The 14818-nt window shown below is 32.8% G+C and overlaps 1 protein-coding gene across 14 annotated transcripts in view; it reads left to right on the top strand.

Moving 5' to 3' along the window:
* EHBP1 (EH domain binding protein 1) overlaps positions 1–14818 on the top strand; it is a 308435-nt gene that overhangs the window by 132148 nt on the left and 161469 nt on the right. For 7 of the 14 annotated variants that reach the window (XM_039887027.1, XM_039887033.1, XM_039887031.1 and 4 more), the window contains 2 exons: positions 9480–9602; positions 13200–13440. In XM_039887027.1, coding sequence (XP_039742961.1) covers positions 9480–9602; positions 13200–13440 — 364 coding nt within the window. Of the gene's footprint in view, positions 1–8731; positions 8837–9479; positions 9606–13199; positions 13441–14818 lie in introns of all 14 variants that reach the window. The other 7 variants (XM_039887026.1, XM_039887021.1, XM_039887029.1 and 4 more) reach the window with 2 other exon arrangements.

The following is a 14818-nucleotide window of genomic DNA, read 5'->3' as shown; positions in this document are numbered from 1 at the left end:
ACACTTGAAAGGCCCTGGTATACTTAGAGGTGTTGCAAAGACCACCAAGGATTCTTCTTAGGCTTAACCAGACTTTCAGACTCATGACCTGAATAGGCCAAACTTAGCATTAGATTCATTTAGAAGGATATTGGACAGGAAGCAGCATGCCAGCAGAGCATTCATCTTTCACTGGAGTCCTCACAGTGGCCCAGGTGCTATTCTTTGACTTCTACCCAACAAATGACAATTTGGGTACAAGGGGACAAAATCCAAGTAATAAACAGAAGGAATTACCTTAGAATCTTCATGCTACACAAGAGCTATTAACTTTTGTAACAGTTTGGTAGGTATAATATCCCAGGTCCCTGTAAGGGACATACCCAGTTATAAGAGTCTCCACAATCAGGGAAGCTTAAGCTGTGGCATTCCATCAGGTATATAGTCCATTCACAGCCCTCCCATCCAGATACAGTTTATAAATCAGGATTCATTTTTAATGTAAGCAGTGGTACCTGGTGTTTGTTAATCTTTTTCCTATTGTTTCCTAAAGTTAATTTGGGAAGAAGAGAATGTGACATGTTGGCTATCTTCAAGGAACATAATCTTACAGTACAAGTGGTAATAGGGGAGATAACAGTTCACATTTGAGTTGATTATGGTATGACTCAGCCCTCTGAGATTAAATGTCCTGCTAAAGCTGTGAATAGGGATAAGTAGGTCACCCTCCTTCGATTAGAAGGTTCTTTAGAATAAACTTGGGATTCTGGTCAAGAGTTTTGCTTCTGGTTTTTACCTGGGCATCTACCCTCCAGTACCTAAGAGACTCATGAACAAAATCATAGGATTGCTGTGGATTCTATAAAGTAAAAAAAAAACAAAAAACAAAAAAAAACACAACCTATTCTGGTGGTCTGTGTAAGAGATAAGAATTTCTGGAATACTTCATCTATTATTTAGATGTTAAGGCTGGGAAATAGTGTAGAAACAGAGATATGGGAGCATTTCTGATCCTTTGAGCTAAAAAGTTTATAAACCACCACAGCTATCTCCCTTTTAAAGGAATTTGAGACCCTAGAATGAGATCCTGAAGACAGCAAGAATATCTCTTCCCAGTGTTTAGAACTCAAATATGTCAACTCAGAGAATAGTAGAAGTGGCAGAAGATACAGATTACAAATTCAGCCTACTTTCTGTGTCACTCTTAAACTCTAATGCTGCTTCGTTTGTACTGATGACAACTGAGAATTCTCCAACACTCCCATGAAGACCTTGGGAGATTTCTGTGGATATGGAGAGCCATATGACAGGACCGGAAGGAAGTGAGAGCTCTGAAGAAGTAAGAAGCTCTCTAATATTTACTTAGGGGAGGATCCAGGAGACATATAACATTTTAAGTACGAATATGCATTTTCTAAGGATTTGTCCTAGAAATGCAAGGTTGATTTAACCATATTAACACACTGCAGGAGTGACACCTCTATCTCAAAGGAACATTTTCGACAAAAATTCAATACCAAGTTTCTCAGCAAATTTTAATGTAAGGGAATTCTGTATTTGATAAAAAGCATCTATGGAAAGCTACAGCTAACATCATACTTAATGGTGAGACACTGAACACTTTCTTCCTAAGATTGGGAACAAGGCCAGGATGTTTGCTCTCACCTCTTATATTCAATATTATACTGGAGATTATAACAAGGACACAAGACACAAGATCATTATAGAAAAATCTGTATTTTTATATATGAACAACTAACATTTAGTCTGGGTGTTTTTTTTGTTGAGTTTTAGATGTTCAGCTTATTGTTATTTCAAGGGGAGAGATCTGAGAATGTCTCTCACTCCACCATGTTTCTGATGTCACTCTAAACAACTAACATTTAGAAAATGAAATTAAAACAATTCCATTTATAATAGAGGCTAAAAATAACAGACTACTTAGAAATAAATTTAACAAAAGATATGGAAAAACCTCTATGCTGAAAACTATAATACGTTACTGAAGGTAATTAAAAAAGACCTTAATAAATGGAGATTCTTTGTTCATCGATTAGAAGACTCAAAATTGTTAAGATGTCCTTTCTCCCCAAATCAATCTGTAGAATCATAATTCTACCAGGATTTTTTTAATAAGTAGAAATTGAGCTGATTCTAAAGTATATTTGGAATTGTAAAGAACCTGAGTAACTGAAACAATCTTGGGAAAAAAAAAAAGAATTGTTACACTAAACTAATACTACCTTACATCAAGATTTACTGTAAAGCTATACTAATCAAGATAGTATGTATTGGCATATGACAGGTCAGTGGAACAAAACATAGAATCCTGAAAAACTCAAACTTATTTGGTCAATTAATTTGGAACAAAAGTTTAGCATTATTCAGTGAAGAAAGGAAAGTCTTTTCAACAAATGATGCTGAAACATCTAGTTGCCCATATGGAAAAAATGAGCCTCAGTTCCTACCTCTTAGCATATGCAAACATTAATTCAAAATAGATTATAGACATAATCTATATAAGCTAAAACTATAAAGCTGAAAAAACGAAAAAAGAATGTGTTTGTGACTTGAGAATAGGCAAAGAGTTCTTACATAATACAAGACACAAGAAGTAATAATCATGAAAGAAAAAATTGATAAATTAAACTTCATCAAATTAACAACATATGCTCATCAAAGTAGACCATTAAGAAAATGTGCAGACTGTTTTTGTATCCTTGAATGGAATACTATTCAGCAATAAAAATGAATCGTTGACATGTTTGACAACATGGATGAATCTCAAAACCATTATGATGATTGAGGACTTACATCAAAGAGTATATTGTATATAATTCCATTTGTGAGTTGTTTTGGAAGAGGCAAAATTAATCTTATGTGAAAAATATTAGAATAGTGATATGGTTTGAGGATCGAAAAGAGGCATGAGAAAACTTGTGAGAGTGATGCAGTGTTCTGCATCACTGTCATGTTGGTGTATACATTTGTCAAAATTAATTGACTTGTACAATTTAAGAGCTGTACTTTTCACATAGGTGCATTAATAAAATACTAGAAAGTAATGTAGAATTATAGTTAATATGTTAGATTAGTAAGAAAAAAAATAAGTTCAACTTTCTGATTTATTGATCTAATGTGTGGTAGCTAGTCTCCAAAGATTGTCCTCCAGTGAATCGTGCCTCCTAATATTCATGCCCTTTTTTAGTCCCCTTTCTTTCATCTGGGTTGGTTCTATAAATCATTTTTAACCAATAGAATGCAGGGGAATCAACACTGTAATTTCTAAAGCTAAATCATAATAAAATGCCTTGAGGTTTCTACCTGGGTCTCTTATAATGCATGCACTGGGGAAGCCAGCTGCCATGTAAAAAAGTCCAACTACCCTGAAATTGCTATGTTGTGAGGGAAAAGGGAGAAAGGAAGAGAGGGAGGAAGAGAGGGAGGGAGGGAGGGAGAGAGAGGGGAGAGGAGAGAGGAGAGAGGAGAGAGGAAAGAGAGAAAGAGAAAGAGAAATATGCCTGGCCAGCCCTGATTATTCCAGACTTCTTAGCTGTTAAGACCAAACATACATACATACAAATGAGGAAGCCACTTTGGACGGTCAGCCCAGCTAGAGCTTTCAGATGGCTTTAGTCCCAGCTACCATATAACTGCAGTGAACCAACTACCCATTGAGTCCAGTCAGCCCACAAAACAGAGAGAGATAATTTGTTGTTTTAAACTATGTATAGATACATAGACTGACATGTAGACACATCGATTAAAAATACTATTTCTATAATTTAAAAATAAGATATGTTATATGCCTTTCTGCCTTTAGAAATATAATACCAAGTATTATGACTTTTAATTCATTCATTTACAACATACATTAAGTAATAGCTATGCTAAAAACTTCTAGGTGTTAGAAAATGGGAACATGACATAAATACACAGCTATTTAATTCCATTTTTTGTCCATTAAGTATGTAAGGGGAATATCTAGGATATTAGGGTAGAAATTCCCACTAGACAGTTGGAAATTCAAGCCTGAGAATTATCTGTATTCATGTGTTAGTTTAAGCCAAAAAAGTAGATTTCTTTCAGGAAGAGCAGTTTTGAGGTGGGGGAAGAATGAGACCAATGATAGGCCTAAAGAATAATAATATTTAAGACACAGAGGGAAGAATAGTTATCATTAAAGGAGACCAAGACATAACTATGAAAGAGATAGGAGGGAACTAGGAGATACTAGTGTCCTGGAAGGAGCAGGACGAATTTCAGGGAGTGAATGTTTAATTATGTTTATCATACAAAAGTCATATATCATAAGAGCTAATAGATATCTCGTATATTTTCCAATTAGAATATATGGTGGTGACCTGAGAACAGTTTCAGTAAGGGGGATGAATAAAGGTGGGGATAAGAGCAGATTGCAGTGAATTGAAGAATCAATGGTAGGTGGGAAATTGTAGACGACTAAATTTTTAAGATGATTTCTTATAAAGATTAAGAGAGGCTGGCCAAACTAGAAGGGGCTAATGGTTGAAAGAATTTTTTAAAATTTGGGAGCAACTTGATCATATTAATATGCCATTAAGGTTTATTAATTAATTCAGAGGGAGAGGTTGAAGATCCAGAGAGACACACTACTCAATGCCTGCTTTTCTGCTTAAAGCAACTCTTCCCTTTCCTATTATAATCCACTATGGGATTGAAAATTACATTATTAAACCCACTATTTGTACCCATAAATCAAATATTTGTGGGCTCAAGCCAGTGAGAAAAGTGACATTTTTTGGACTGAGATTTCTGCCAAGAAGTGAAATGATACTGTCTTAAAATGAAATATACCTGTACTGAATCTTGTTATACTTTGGAGAGAAGAGTGATGATCCTGCAAGATTTGCAGGTATGTTATAGTTCCAGGCACTTTTTTTCTTTTAGCTCAACTACAGACTCTTAAAAGAAAAAAGCCACCTACTCTTTGTGCGACCACCCCTTCCCCCTTTTTTAATTCAGTGTGATAATCTCTGGTGGTCAATTTCTATCTTCTTTTGCCTTTCTAACAGTAAAGAAGAGTCTCAAATTACTTGACCCTTTGCTTCGATTACCTGCCCCTAATTTAGTTTTCCTTCTTTTTCTCACCAATGAGGCAAGTCTAGATTGACACACTGTTATGATGGCTAAAATATGCTACACTATGAGTTTATTGCTCAATTTGAGTAGCACTACAGTAAAAATTTGTGCTATTACATAGCATAATCCAAACGTGTAATTTTTTGGTGAAACAAGCCTTTAATAAGTAATAAAGTATTATCTAAGTATGTTGGTCCAGGGAATCTTTTTGGTCAGGGTAGCATATTACTGGGAAAAAGTTCCCACTTAAAAAAATTCTGGAAATAATTTTTTTTTAATCTTTTAATTTTTTAACTTTTTTCCTTATTATAAACCTAAAACACATTGTTGGAAATTTAGAAGAAACAGAAAAATACATTTTTAAGAGGAAAAATACGTAACAAAATTATATATTTTAGAGTCCACAGCCACATATGCAACTGCTAATTGAATTATTACCCTGATAAGTTTCACAGGCACCTTATAGCTTGCTACGCCCAGACTGAATAGCTCCTATTGCCATGCTACTATCCATGGTTACCCAAGACAAAAACTTGGCATTTATCCTATATTCCTTTCCCCATTCCCTGTGTCAAATGAACTAGCAAATCTTTCTTCTTCATTTGTTTTTTAATTAGCAAATACTTACTGTGTGCCTCCCCTCATGGAATGGTGATGCTGAACTACTTTTTGTTTCCTGTGCTGTTTTTCCCAATGCTGCCACCATGTTGCTCTTGGAATGAAGTTTCGAAAATATTCATTTGATTTTTCACTGGATTCCCATAGCTGTCAGAGTTCAATTCACATTCTTTAGTTGGGTCAAAAGAACCCTCATGTTAGAACATTCACCAGCCCCATCTCATTCCATTCCCTATCCCTGGCATCTTAAACCCCAAACAACTTGTAGTTCCTCAAATATGTCATGTTCGCATTTGCTTTCCTTTTATCATTGTGGAATGCCTTCCATTTTGTCTTTTTATTTTAATAATAATTTCTGTTTGTCTCATTTTAGCTCAAATTTGAGTAAGTTCAGGATGCCTTCCTGACCAAAGTCCCTCTTCCAGTTTCACATAGCCTACAATGCATATTTCAATCATAACATATGTCATATTTATCATACACTATGTATTGCTTTATTTCTCTTTCTGTCTTACAAAAATACAGAGCCTGAGGGCAGGTACTATCACAGGCAGATAATAGGTACTTGATAAATGTTTATTAGATAGATAAATGGTATTTCTTTGGCAGTTGCTTTTTATGATTTGGATTCACGTTTATTTGCATGCCAACCAAAAAAAACATTGGTATGAGTAATTAAAATTACCTTTTCACTCTGTTAAATATGAATGGAAGTTTTAGAAGCAGAAGTTCTAGGAGTTAAGTAAGGATTTATTTAAGCTATGAATATATAGAGAAAACTAGGATAGGAAGGACTCGTCATCAGTAAACTGAATGGAAACAAGAAATTACTTTAAGTTAGTTAATGAGGAAATGGTCGTCAGTGGGTTTAGGTATACGAAAAACATGATGAGAGGGAGGAAATACTCTAAACATTCAGAAAAATTACAATGTAAATAATTTATTCATGTTATTGACTCACCTTGATAATATTTATATAAATGACCACATTTTACCTAAAACTCTATGGAACAGTATTAATGTTTTGAAGATAAGGACCAAGTCTAATATTTCTACAGTGTTCCTTATAGTGCTCATTATATGTTTAAATAAATGGTTGATTTCTGCTTTCTTTGAGATTACAGCTAAGAAGATAAAAGAAAACGTGTAAAGAAAATTGCAAATCTTTGAACATTATTTTAAAATATTTTAATAATTGCACATTTGGCAATATAGTACAAATAAATAATAATATACATGATAAAATGTGGATATTAATAATAATACTTCAGGATATTTATGAGAATTAATTCTGATAACATATATAAAGCTCCACTGCTCAATAAATAATAGCTGCTGTTATTAATATTTTTTCATATTTTCAAAGTTAAAAATAAACTATTTGCAAATTTTTAAAAATACACAATTAGTAATGAATGAAGAAAAATCAATCATGCACTGGTAATCATTTAACACTGACTTTCCACTCCATTACATTTCCCTAAAAATTTCAAAATTACAATGACTAGTAGTGGGAGGGAAAAGAGCTAACTTATAAATGAACTATACCTCATGAGGAATTTGCTAGGTTAGTTTTGAGTTGGAGTGGGGTTTTAAACTGTTGGCAGAATAAGATAGAAGAAGACACTTTATAAAGGCTGATTATTCGGTTCTTACTATTCAAATTCAGATGACAAATTTAGTTGGTATTAATTGTGTTTACTCCTTGTTTTCTATTGTTTATTTAGACTACCTCAAGCAGTTTTATTCATGCAAAATGTATTTTCTCATTTGGACAAGAGAAATGAATAACCTTATCAACCTTTTATATGTATTTGATTCAAAGGTCTAAAAAATAACATTTCTGACTGCCTAATATTCTGGTAGTCATTTATTGCCTGTTTCAATATTATTTTCTACCTTTATGGAAGGTAAATTCCACAAGGACAATACCATGTCTGTTTTTTTTCTTTTTTACTCTTGTGTATCAAGGATAGTACTTGGCACAGAATGATAAATGAATATTTGTTGAAAACGAATGGTTAAAGGCAAATTTATTACAATTGAGTATTTTATGATTTGGTTCAAATAAAATTTATAATATGTACTTAGATTTACAATGTTAAAGAACAACATATTTAATGCTGAATTTATAATCATTTTTTATTTCTAACCATTTTCTTTTGTTCCCACTAAATGATCTGGATCTGTTTGGTTTGTCCTAATACTTAAGCTATTCCCAGGTTTTAACTTTGGAAACAGCAAAAGTTAACTGGACTACTCTAGTAGGCTCTTATTTTTTTTCTAAGCTAATTTTCACCCAATGAATCATAATTTCACATATTCAGAGCTATCCAAAATATATATGACTCATGTAAAATAATTCTATTTATGTGCAAAATGAATTCTTATTTTAAGGTTTTTCTATTAGGTCTATGTTCTGTCCTTATTGGATAAATTATAAGATTTTCTAAAGCAAATACTTGAGTTCCCTTAAAAGAGCAAATTCCTTAGAAAACAGTAGAAAATAGTACCTATTGCCTGCTTTTCTTATTTTGTGCTAATTTTTAAAATTCTAGAATGAGCAGGTGCTTATTTTCATGATTCATGCGTATATATTCTTTAAACCTTTAAATTTAGAATTTTGTAAACAAATAGTACATATTTTCTGTGGTATCAGAGGATTTTTAAATTGTTTTTAACATATGCATTTAAAGCACTATTTTAAAAATGCAAAATGTGGTTACTGAAAGCCAATGTCAGCCTCTTGAATTATCTTTGTTTTGTGTTTAACATAGGTTTTCCATTAATAATATGTTTTAACAATAAAACGTTTTCCATCTAAAATAGTACAGCATAACTTTCAGTTAAATACATCTGTTATAGTTCATCAAAATAACATCCTCTGAGTGTATTATTCTCTTGATTAACCGAACATCCCCTCTCTTTGTCTTTTTAAGTAACAGCATGCTTCTACTGCTCTTTAATTAAATGACCTTACCTTACATTTGTCTCGACTGGCTTCTGTTTACAGAAATTGTAAACCAATTGAATGCTCTGAGCAGCTTAGATGAAGATCAAGATGACTGCATAAAGCAAGCAAATATGCCTTCAGCTAAATCAGCCAGTTCCTCTGAAGGTTTAAGAGCTTTCTTCCTTTCTTTCTGCTTCTGATTGCCTTTATTTACTGTGACCTGCTACCTCTTGACTTCTGTCTGTATCTAGCTGTCAGTTTTGTCTTTGTGCTTTTCCTTGAATGTTTTCTTTGGTAATTTGTAGTGCACCAACAGGCAACAACATAACAGAACTGACCATCTTTAGCAAAGCCTTGTATCAGGATCCTTGTTAGATGGTTATTTTAAAACATAAGATAATAATTGGTCATATAACATGACAGTATTGCTTTAGTTAGCTTGTATATTGGAACTATATTGTTTTTAAGATATTTGCTTAGATTAAACTCATTTGAATTATTTATATTTAAGACTGAAGGATGTTTTACTAAAAATCTATCAGTACTCTTTTATTAGATTGAATTAAATTCAGACAAAAGTTTATCTGATATAATTTTTCTATTAAAATGCATATTTATTTTGTTTCATATGAAAATGTTGGTATGCTACAAAATACTTGAATGGCATTCTATCATTGGTAAAATGCTGTATCTTATTATTTGCAGGTATTATTAATGTGAATTTATACAAGTTGAAATATTTCATGAATGATCAAAGTTATGCTTTACTGAAACCATAGTGAACTCTAACACATATGTTTATTTTCAGAACTTATCAACAAACTTAACTTTATGGATGAAGCGGAAAAGGACTTGGCCACTGTGAATTTAAATCCATTTGGTGATCCTGATATAGCAGAATTAAATCCATTTGGAGATCCTGATTCAGAAGGTAGCAAGTTTTTTTTCTGTACTTTTAAAGTCATTATATAGTCAGGTTCTTTTGAACTATAAGGGCAGGAAGAGATTTTTTTTAAAAAAAAGACATAAAAAGTAATTCTTGTTGCTAATGATAATAGCGTCTTCAATACCACTTACAGTTGTTTAGCAATTCTGGGTAGCTTCCATTGAATTATTTACAAAGAAAAAAAAAATAGTCTTATATAGACTTTTACTTGCGGCTTATTTTAAAATTTTGTTTTAGTGTGGTCAAATATTAAAGCTCTAATGTTGAAAGATAATAGTATTTTACCTAGCTGGCATACAGTAAAGTCTCATTAGTTGGCCTATCAAGTAAGGTCAGGTTGTGGGACATACCAGCATTGGCATGGCGGGGTGTCTTCTTCCTCTAGACAACTCCTCTGCCCTCACACTCAGAGTTCGATGAGCCCCTCAATCTCCCACTCTCCGTCTCTGGCTAAGAATTACAGTCAGTGATGAGAACAAGTTGTACATATGAATAGCATGGAGCAGAAAGAAAATTGAGAACCACTGTTGTCATATATACAACATAATTGGAAGGAATAAACCCAGGCATTTTTTTTCCTGGGTCATTTTTCTTATCAGGTAGTTCTGAACTCTTAAATCCGAGATAAGAGGTATTGAGGAAGTGAGACTTCTGTTTAATTAAACTGTTTGCTCAAAGTAAATACAAGAATGATTAACCACTGTTTACATCTTTTAGACTGCTGTTATGAAAGCTTCATGAGCTTTAAAGAATTTTGCTGCTACCTCTCATGGTGAAAATGATGTTTTACCTTTAGTATTCACTGTTAGAACAATACTATATTATAATCCACTCTTCTTTCTCTTCCTTACTTTCTCTCTTCTTATCAGATTCTAAATTAGTAAATTTAAATTAATGAGATTCTCTTTTGTTTATGAGCTAATTATACTAAGAACATATTTTAAATATCAATAGTTACAGTAAATCTTAGAGGTAATCTAGTTTTGCTGCCTCTTTTCATAGATTAGGAAGCTGAGGCCTAGAGTAATTAAATGATTTGAACAAAAACTTTAGGTAAATGAAGGTGGAGTTGGAACTAAGATTCCTAATCAAGTGTCTTTTTTTAACAACATAGCTTCTCCTTAATTACGTACTATACATTTGAGTATATTGAAGTTTAAAAATATTGCCAAGATATTTTGAGACGTCAATATTTGAGCTTTCCATTTCAAAATCAAATAAGTGATTTTCCAAATTATGTGGGTCTGTTTCCTGAGGTATAGAAAGAAGTGGCAGATATCATGTAATATTGTATTTCTATATAGGAGAGGTTAGCTAACCTGTTTCAGATACTCATGCCTATAGAACTAAGAAAAAATGTGACAACCTGTATTCTCTTTAAATATATATCTCTTAGACTTTTTGCAATAAGTATTTTCTATTAAAAGAATACTTATTTTCTAGAAATAGTTATTAATAGTTTATTAAGTTTTATTGATTAAAAACTTGCATCCTCAAGTAACAAAAGTATTTGGGGAAGAAAGATGTGTGTAGATGTTTAGATTTTTTTTTTTCTTTTACAGTTTCAGTTCTCATATTCAAGACATTGTGTGCTTCAGTGACCCTTTTACAATGTTATTAAGTATATTTGTTAGCTTTTATATGAAATAATCATAAACCCTCTTTTGTTGTCAGCTCTGTCATCTTCAAATCTTGCTCTATAGTTTGAATACTTTCTTACTTTTTGTTTTATAACTCATGAATTTGCTTGGATCAATTTTTGTAATCCTCTTCCTCAGAGTAAAAACTAAAATCTTATTTCCATTGACCAGTTTTATCAGTTTCTTAAACATTTGAGACTTGATATTAGTTAATAAAAAATTGAGTAGGCAAAAACTTTGCAGTCTTTCTTCCCCTATAGAGAAAAGAAAATGCTTCTCATGTACACTGTTATAAAGATTCTAGTGGTTTTAAGTTTAAATATTAACCTTGTGTTACAAAAGATACAAGTACTGTCTTCTATAACATAGGCTGTATTTATAATTGAATGTTGTGCCTCTGAATAATTGAATGTTGTGCCTTCATTTTATTATTGATTTATTATGATTTTATGAATTCTCTTTCATACTTTATAATTGCTTTCTCATGGTGTATGGAATTTCAATTCAGAGTTTTTATGTTTTATTTTTTCAATATAAAGAAAAATAAGTTTTCTGGGCTAAAGTCTAAAGTATAAATAAAAGTAACTTGACTTTAAAATATAAAATTAATAAATATATGTCAATAATGAGGTTTTAATAATTAAATTGTTTGAAATGTTAGTTATGAAACAATTGTTTTTCTTGAGAATTTCAATAATCAATTTTCTGTTTCCTTAGAATATTTTGTCAGAGTTGCATGGCATAATTAAAATTACTTTCAAACTATGCTATGATTATTGGCTCTCTGAAACTTCTTCAATTTGGGAAAATATTTTTATTAGCAATATACATGATCAAATTTTGGACAGTTTTATTAGAAATTCTAGTTTGGTTTTAAAATGTTAATAAACATAAAAGAAGAAGAAAAGGATGGTACTAAGTACTTCATAAGTATATTTGGAGGACATGGTGGTATTTTATTGCTTTCTGTGCTATGAATCAGTTATTTTTTATTTTATTTTTTTATAATCCCCCCCACACTTCCACCCCTGACCTATGGATGTTGTCGTCTCCCCTTAAGAATCGGATCTCTGAAGGTGGGGCGTCTCCTCTCACACCAGGATATGGGCCGTGGCTCTGCAGGGGTTCGAACCCAGGACTTTCTGCATGTAAAGCAGACGTGCTAACTACTACTCTATGGAACGACCCCATAATCAGTTATTTTTAAGGGCACCTTTGTTTTTAAATTCAATCTTGAAATAATGAAATGTAGAAGAATTTGGTGTAACATGTCTATCAGCTTATCCATAGGATTTTAATATAGTGCTTTCAACCTGAAAATTCTTATGTTATTCCTTTGCATTATTAAATATTAATTGGATCCAAGTTACTTTGGAAAAAAGCAGACATCTCTTGAAATGCTCTAAAGATTTAAGGTTTGTAGCATACAGAAACCTGTTCTTTGAAGACTGCAAAAACAAATTCAGTGATATGTGGGTATATTTTGGATATAGTCCGAAATGAGTTTTCAGATCCCTACATGGTCTTTGCTTATATAATCTCCAAAGACTATTTCAAAATTGAATCCATGTTATGTTCATTTAAAAACAGAAATTTATTATACATAAGTTTTAGATGGCAAACTAATTCAGTGAAATAAAATAGGCAATAATTGAATGTTGTGCCTCTAAGAAGGTTAAAATTTTCAAAATTGGCATAATTGTATGCTAATGTTATTAGAGACTCCAAGGGCATTCTAAAGATGCCATTTTGGGGAGTACCAGTCTTGGAAAAGTAGACAAAGATCTTAGATACCACATCTTCTGAATTTTACCCCTCTAAAATATATTATTGCTTTGGCTCTTTTAGCTCCACAGAGTTTATCAATTCAAGATTGAGCATTTTTGAAAGCACTAATGTCAGATAATATTAATTTGATTCATCTCTTGGTACTGTTTTATAGAACCAAGCACTGAAACAACTTCTCCTAAAAAACCAGAAGAATCTTTTTATAATAGCAGCTATAATCCCTTCAAAGAGGTACAGACTCCACAGTATTTAAACCCATTTGATGAGCCGGAAACCTTTGTAACTGTTAAGGATTCTCCTCCCCAGTCTGCAAAGAGAAAAAATGTAAGACCTGTGGACATGAGCAAGTATCTGTATGCTGATAGTTCTAAAACTGAAGAAGAAGAGTTGGATGAGTAAGTACATTTCATTTTGCTAACATCATAGGTCAATCTTTATATTAACTACAGCGATCCTTCTGTAATAAACCTTTAGGTGGATAAAATGAGGTCTGTTTCAATGTTAATATACAGTTTACGAGTTAGTATCTATCTCATCCCCTACCTGAATTTTTATCATTTTGACCGTTATTCTCCCACCCTCTTCCATGTGTGTGTGCATTCTAAACTAACAAGCGAAGGGAATATGTTCCTGGAATCTCTGGTTAGAATTCCCATAAGAACCATGTTATAAATGGCACTTAGGTGTTTTTAAATGACTACTATAGACATTATTTGCACTTATGTTATGGGTCTATTGTGGGAACCAAATAATTATTTATGATATTGATTTGATGAGAAGACTTGTTCAAATGCCAAACAATGAAATTAGAGGATTTATAAATTGGGAGTTATCTACAGTTGAGTTATTACTCTTACCACAAGTTTATTGACCACAAGCTCAATATAAATAATCAGGATGGTTAGACCTGCCATTTTACTCAAATCTAAGGTGGGGATAGGAGGAGGATGTGTTCACGTTGTGTTCTGAAGTTGTGCAGTGTACTACCTGTGTGGCTACAGACTGTGGCCCTGAGTGGGTTAAAAAGCAACAGCAAAACTTTCACTTCTGTCCATGATGGAGTAACACAGACTGGATATAGCTTCTTGTCTTAACTAAAAACCTGAATACTTATGAAATAACCGTTTCGACAGTAGGCACAAATAGAACAAGACAGCGATCCCCAAGAGAACAGAGACAAAGAAAGTGAGCCCTACAGTTGTCCAAGCTTTATTTATGGGAAAGAGCTTCCAATTGCATTTTAGGGAGAGAGAACCTAAATGCCCTAGTACAGGTGTATCTGGAAGATATTGTGGATTCAGTTCCAGACCACGGCAATAAAGCAAATATCACAATAGAGCGAGTCATATGAACTTTTTGGTTTCTCGGTGCATATGAAAGTTATGTTTACACTATACTGTAGACTATTAAGTGTGGAATAGCATTATGATTTTAAAAAAAGCAATGAACATACCTTAATTTAAAAGTACTTTATTGCTAAGGAGTGCTGATCATCATCTGAATCTTCAGCAAGTTAGTCTTTTTGGCAAGATAGACTTGCTCAACACAGGGTTGCTGCGAACCTTAAATTTGTAAAAAACTCTATTTGCAAGGTTTAGTAAAGCAAAGCATAATAAAATGTAATATGTCTGTGTCGAGGAGACTGAGTTTGGACTTTGGGGCTACTGAGGAGCTAGAATTTGTGGACAAAGTATCAGAGAGAAGAGAGCTACTCATAGAGTTTCAGAGAGCTATAGAAGGTTCCTCTTGAGTCTTTAGCTGAGTACTGATCAG

The sequence above is a fragment of the Pteropus medius genome, unplaced genomic scaffold (genome assembly GCF_902729225.1).
Source record: "Pteropus medius unplaced genomic scaffold, Ma_sr-lr_union100, whole genome shotgun sequence".
In the NCBI taxonomy this organism is placed as follows: Eukaryota; Metazoa; Chordata; class Mammalia; order Chiroptera; family Pteropodidae; genus Pteropus; species Pteropus medius.
Note: the sequence above shows the minus strand (reverse complement) of the source record. Positions and strands in the feature narration are given on the sequence as shown.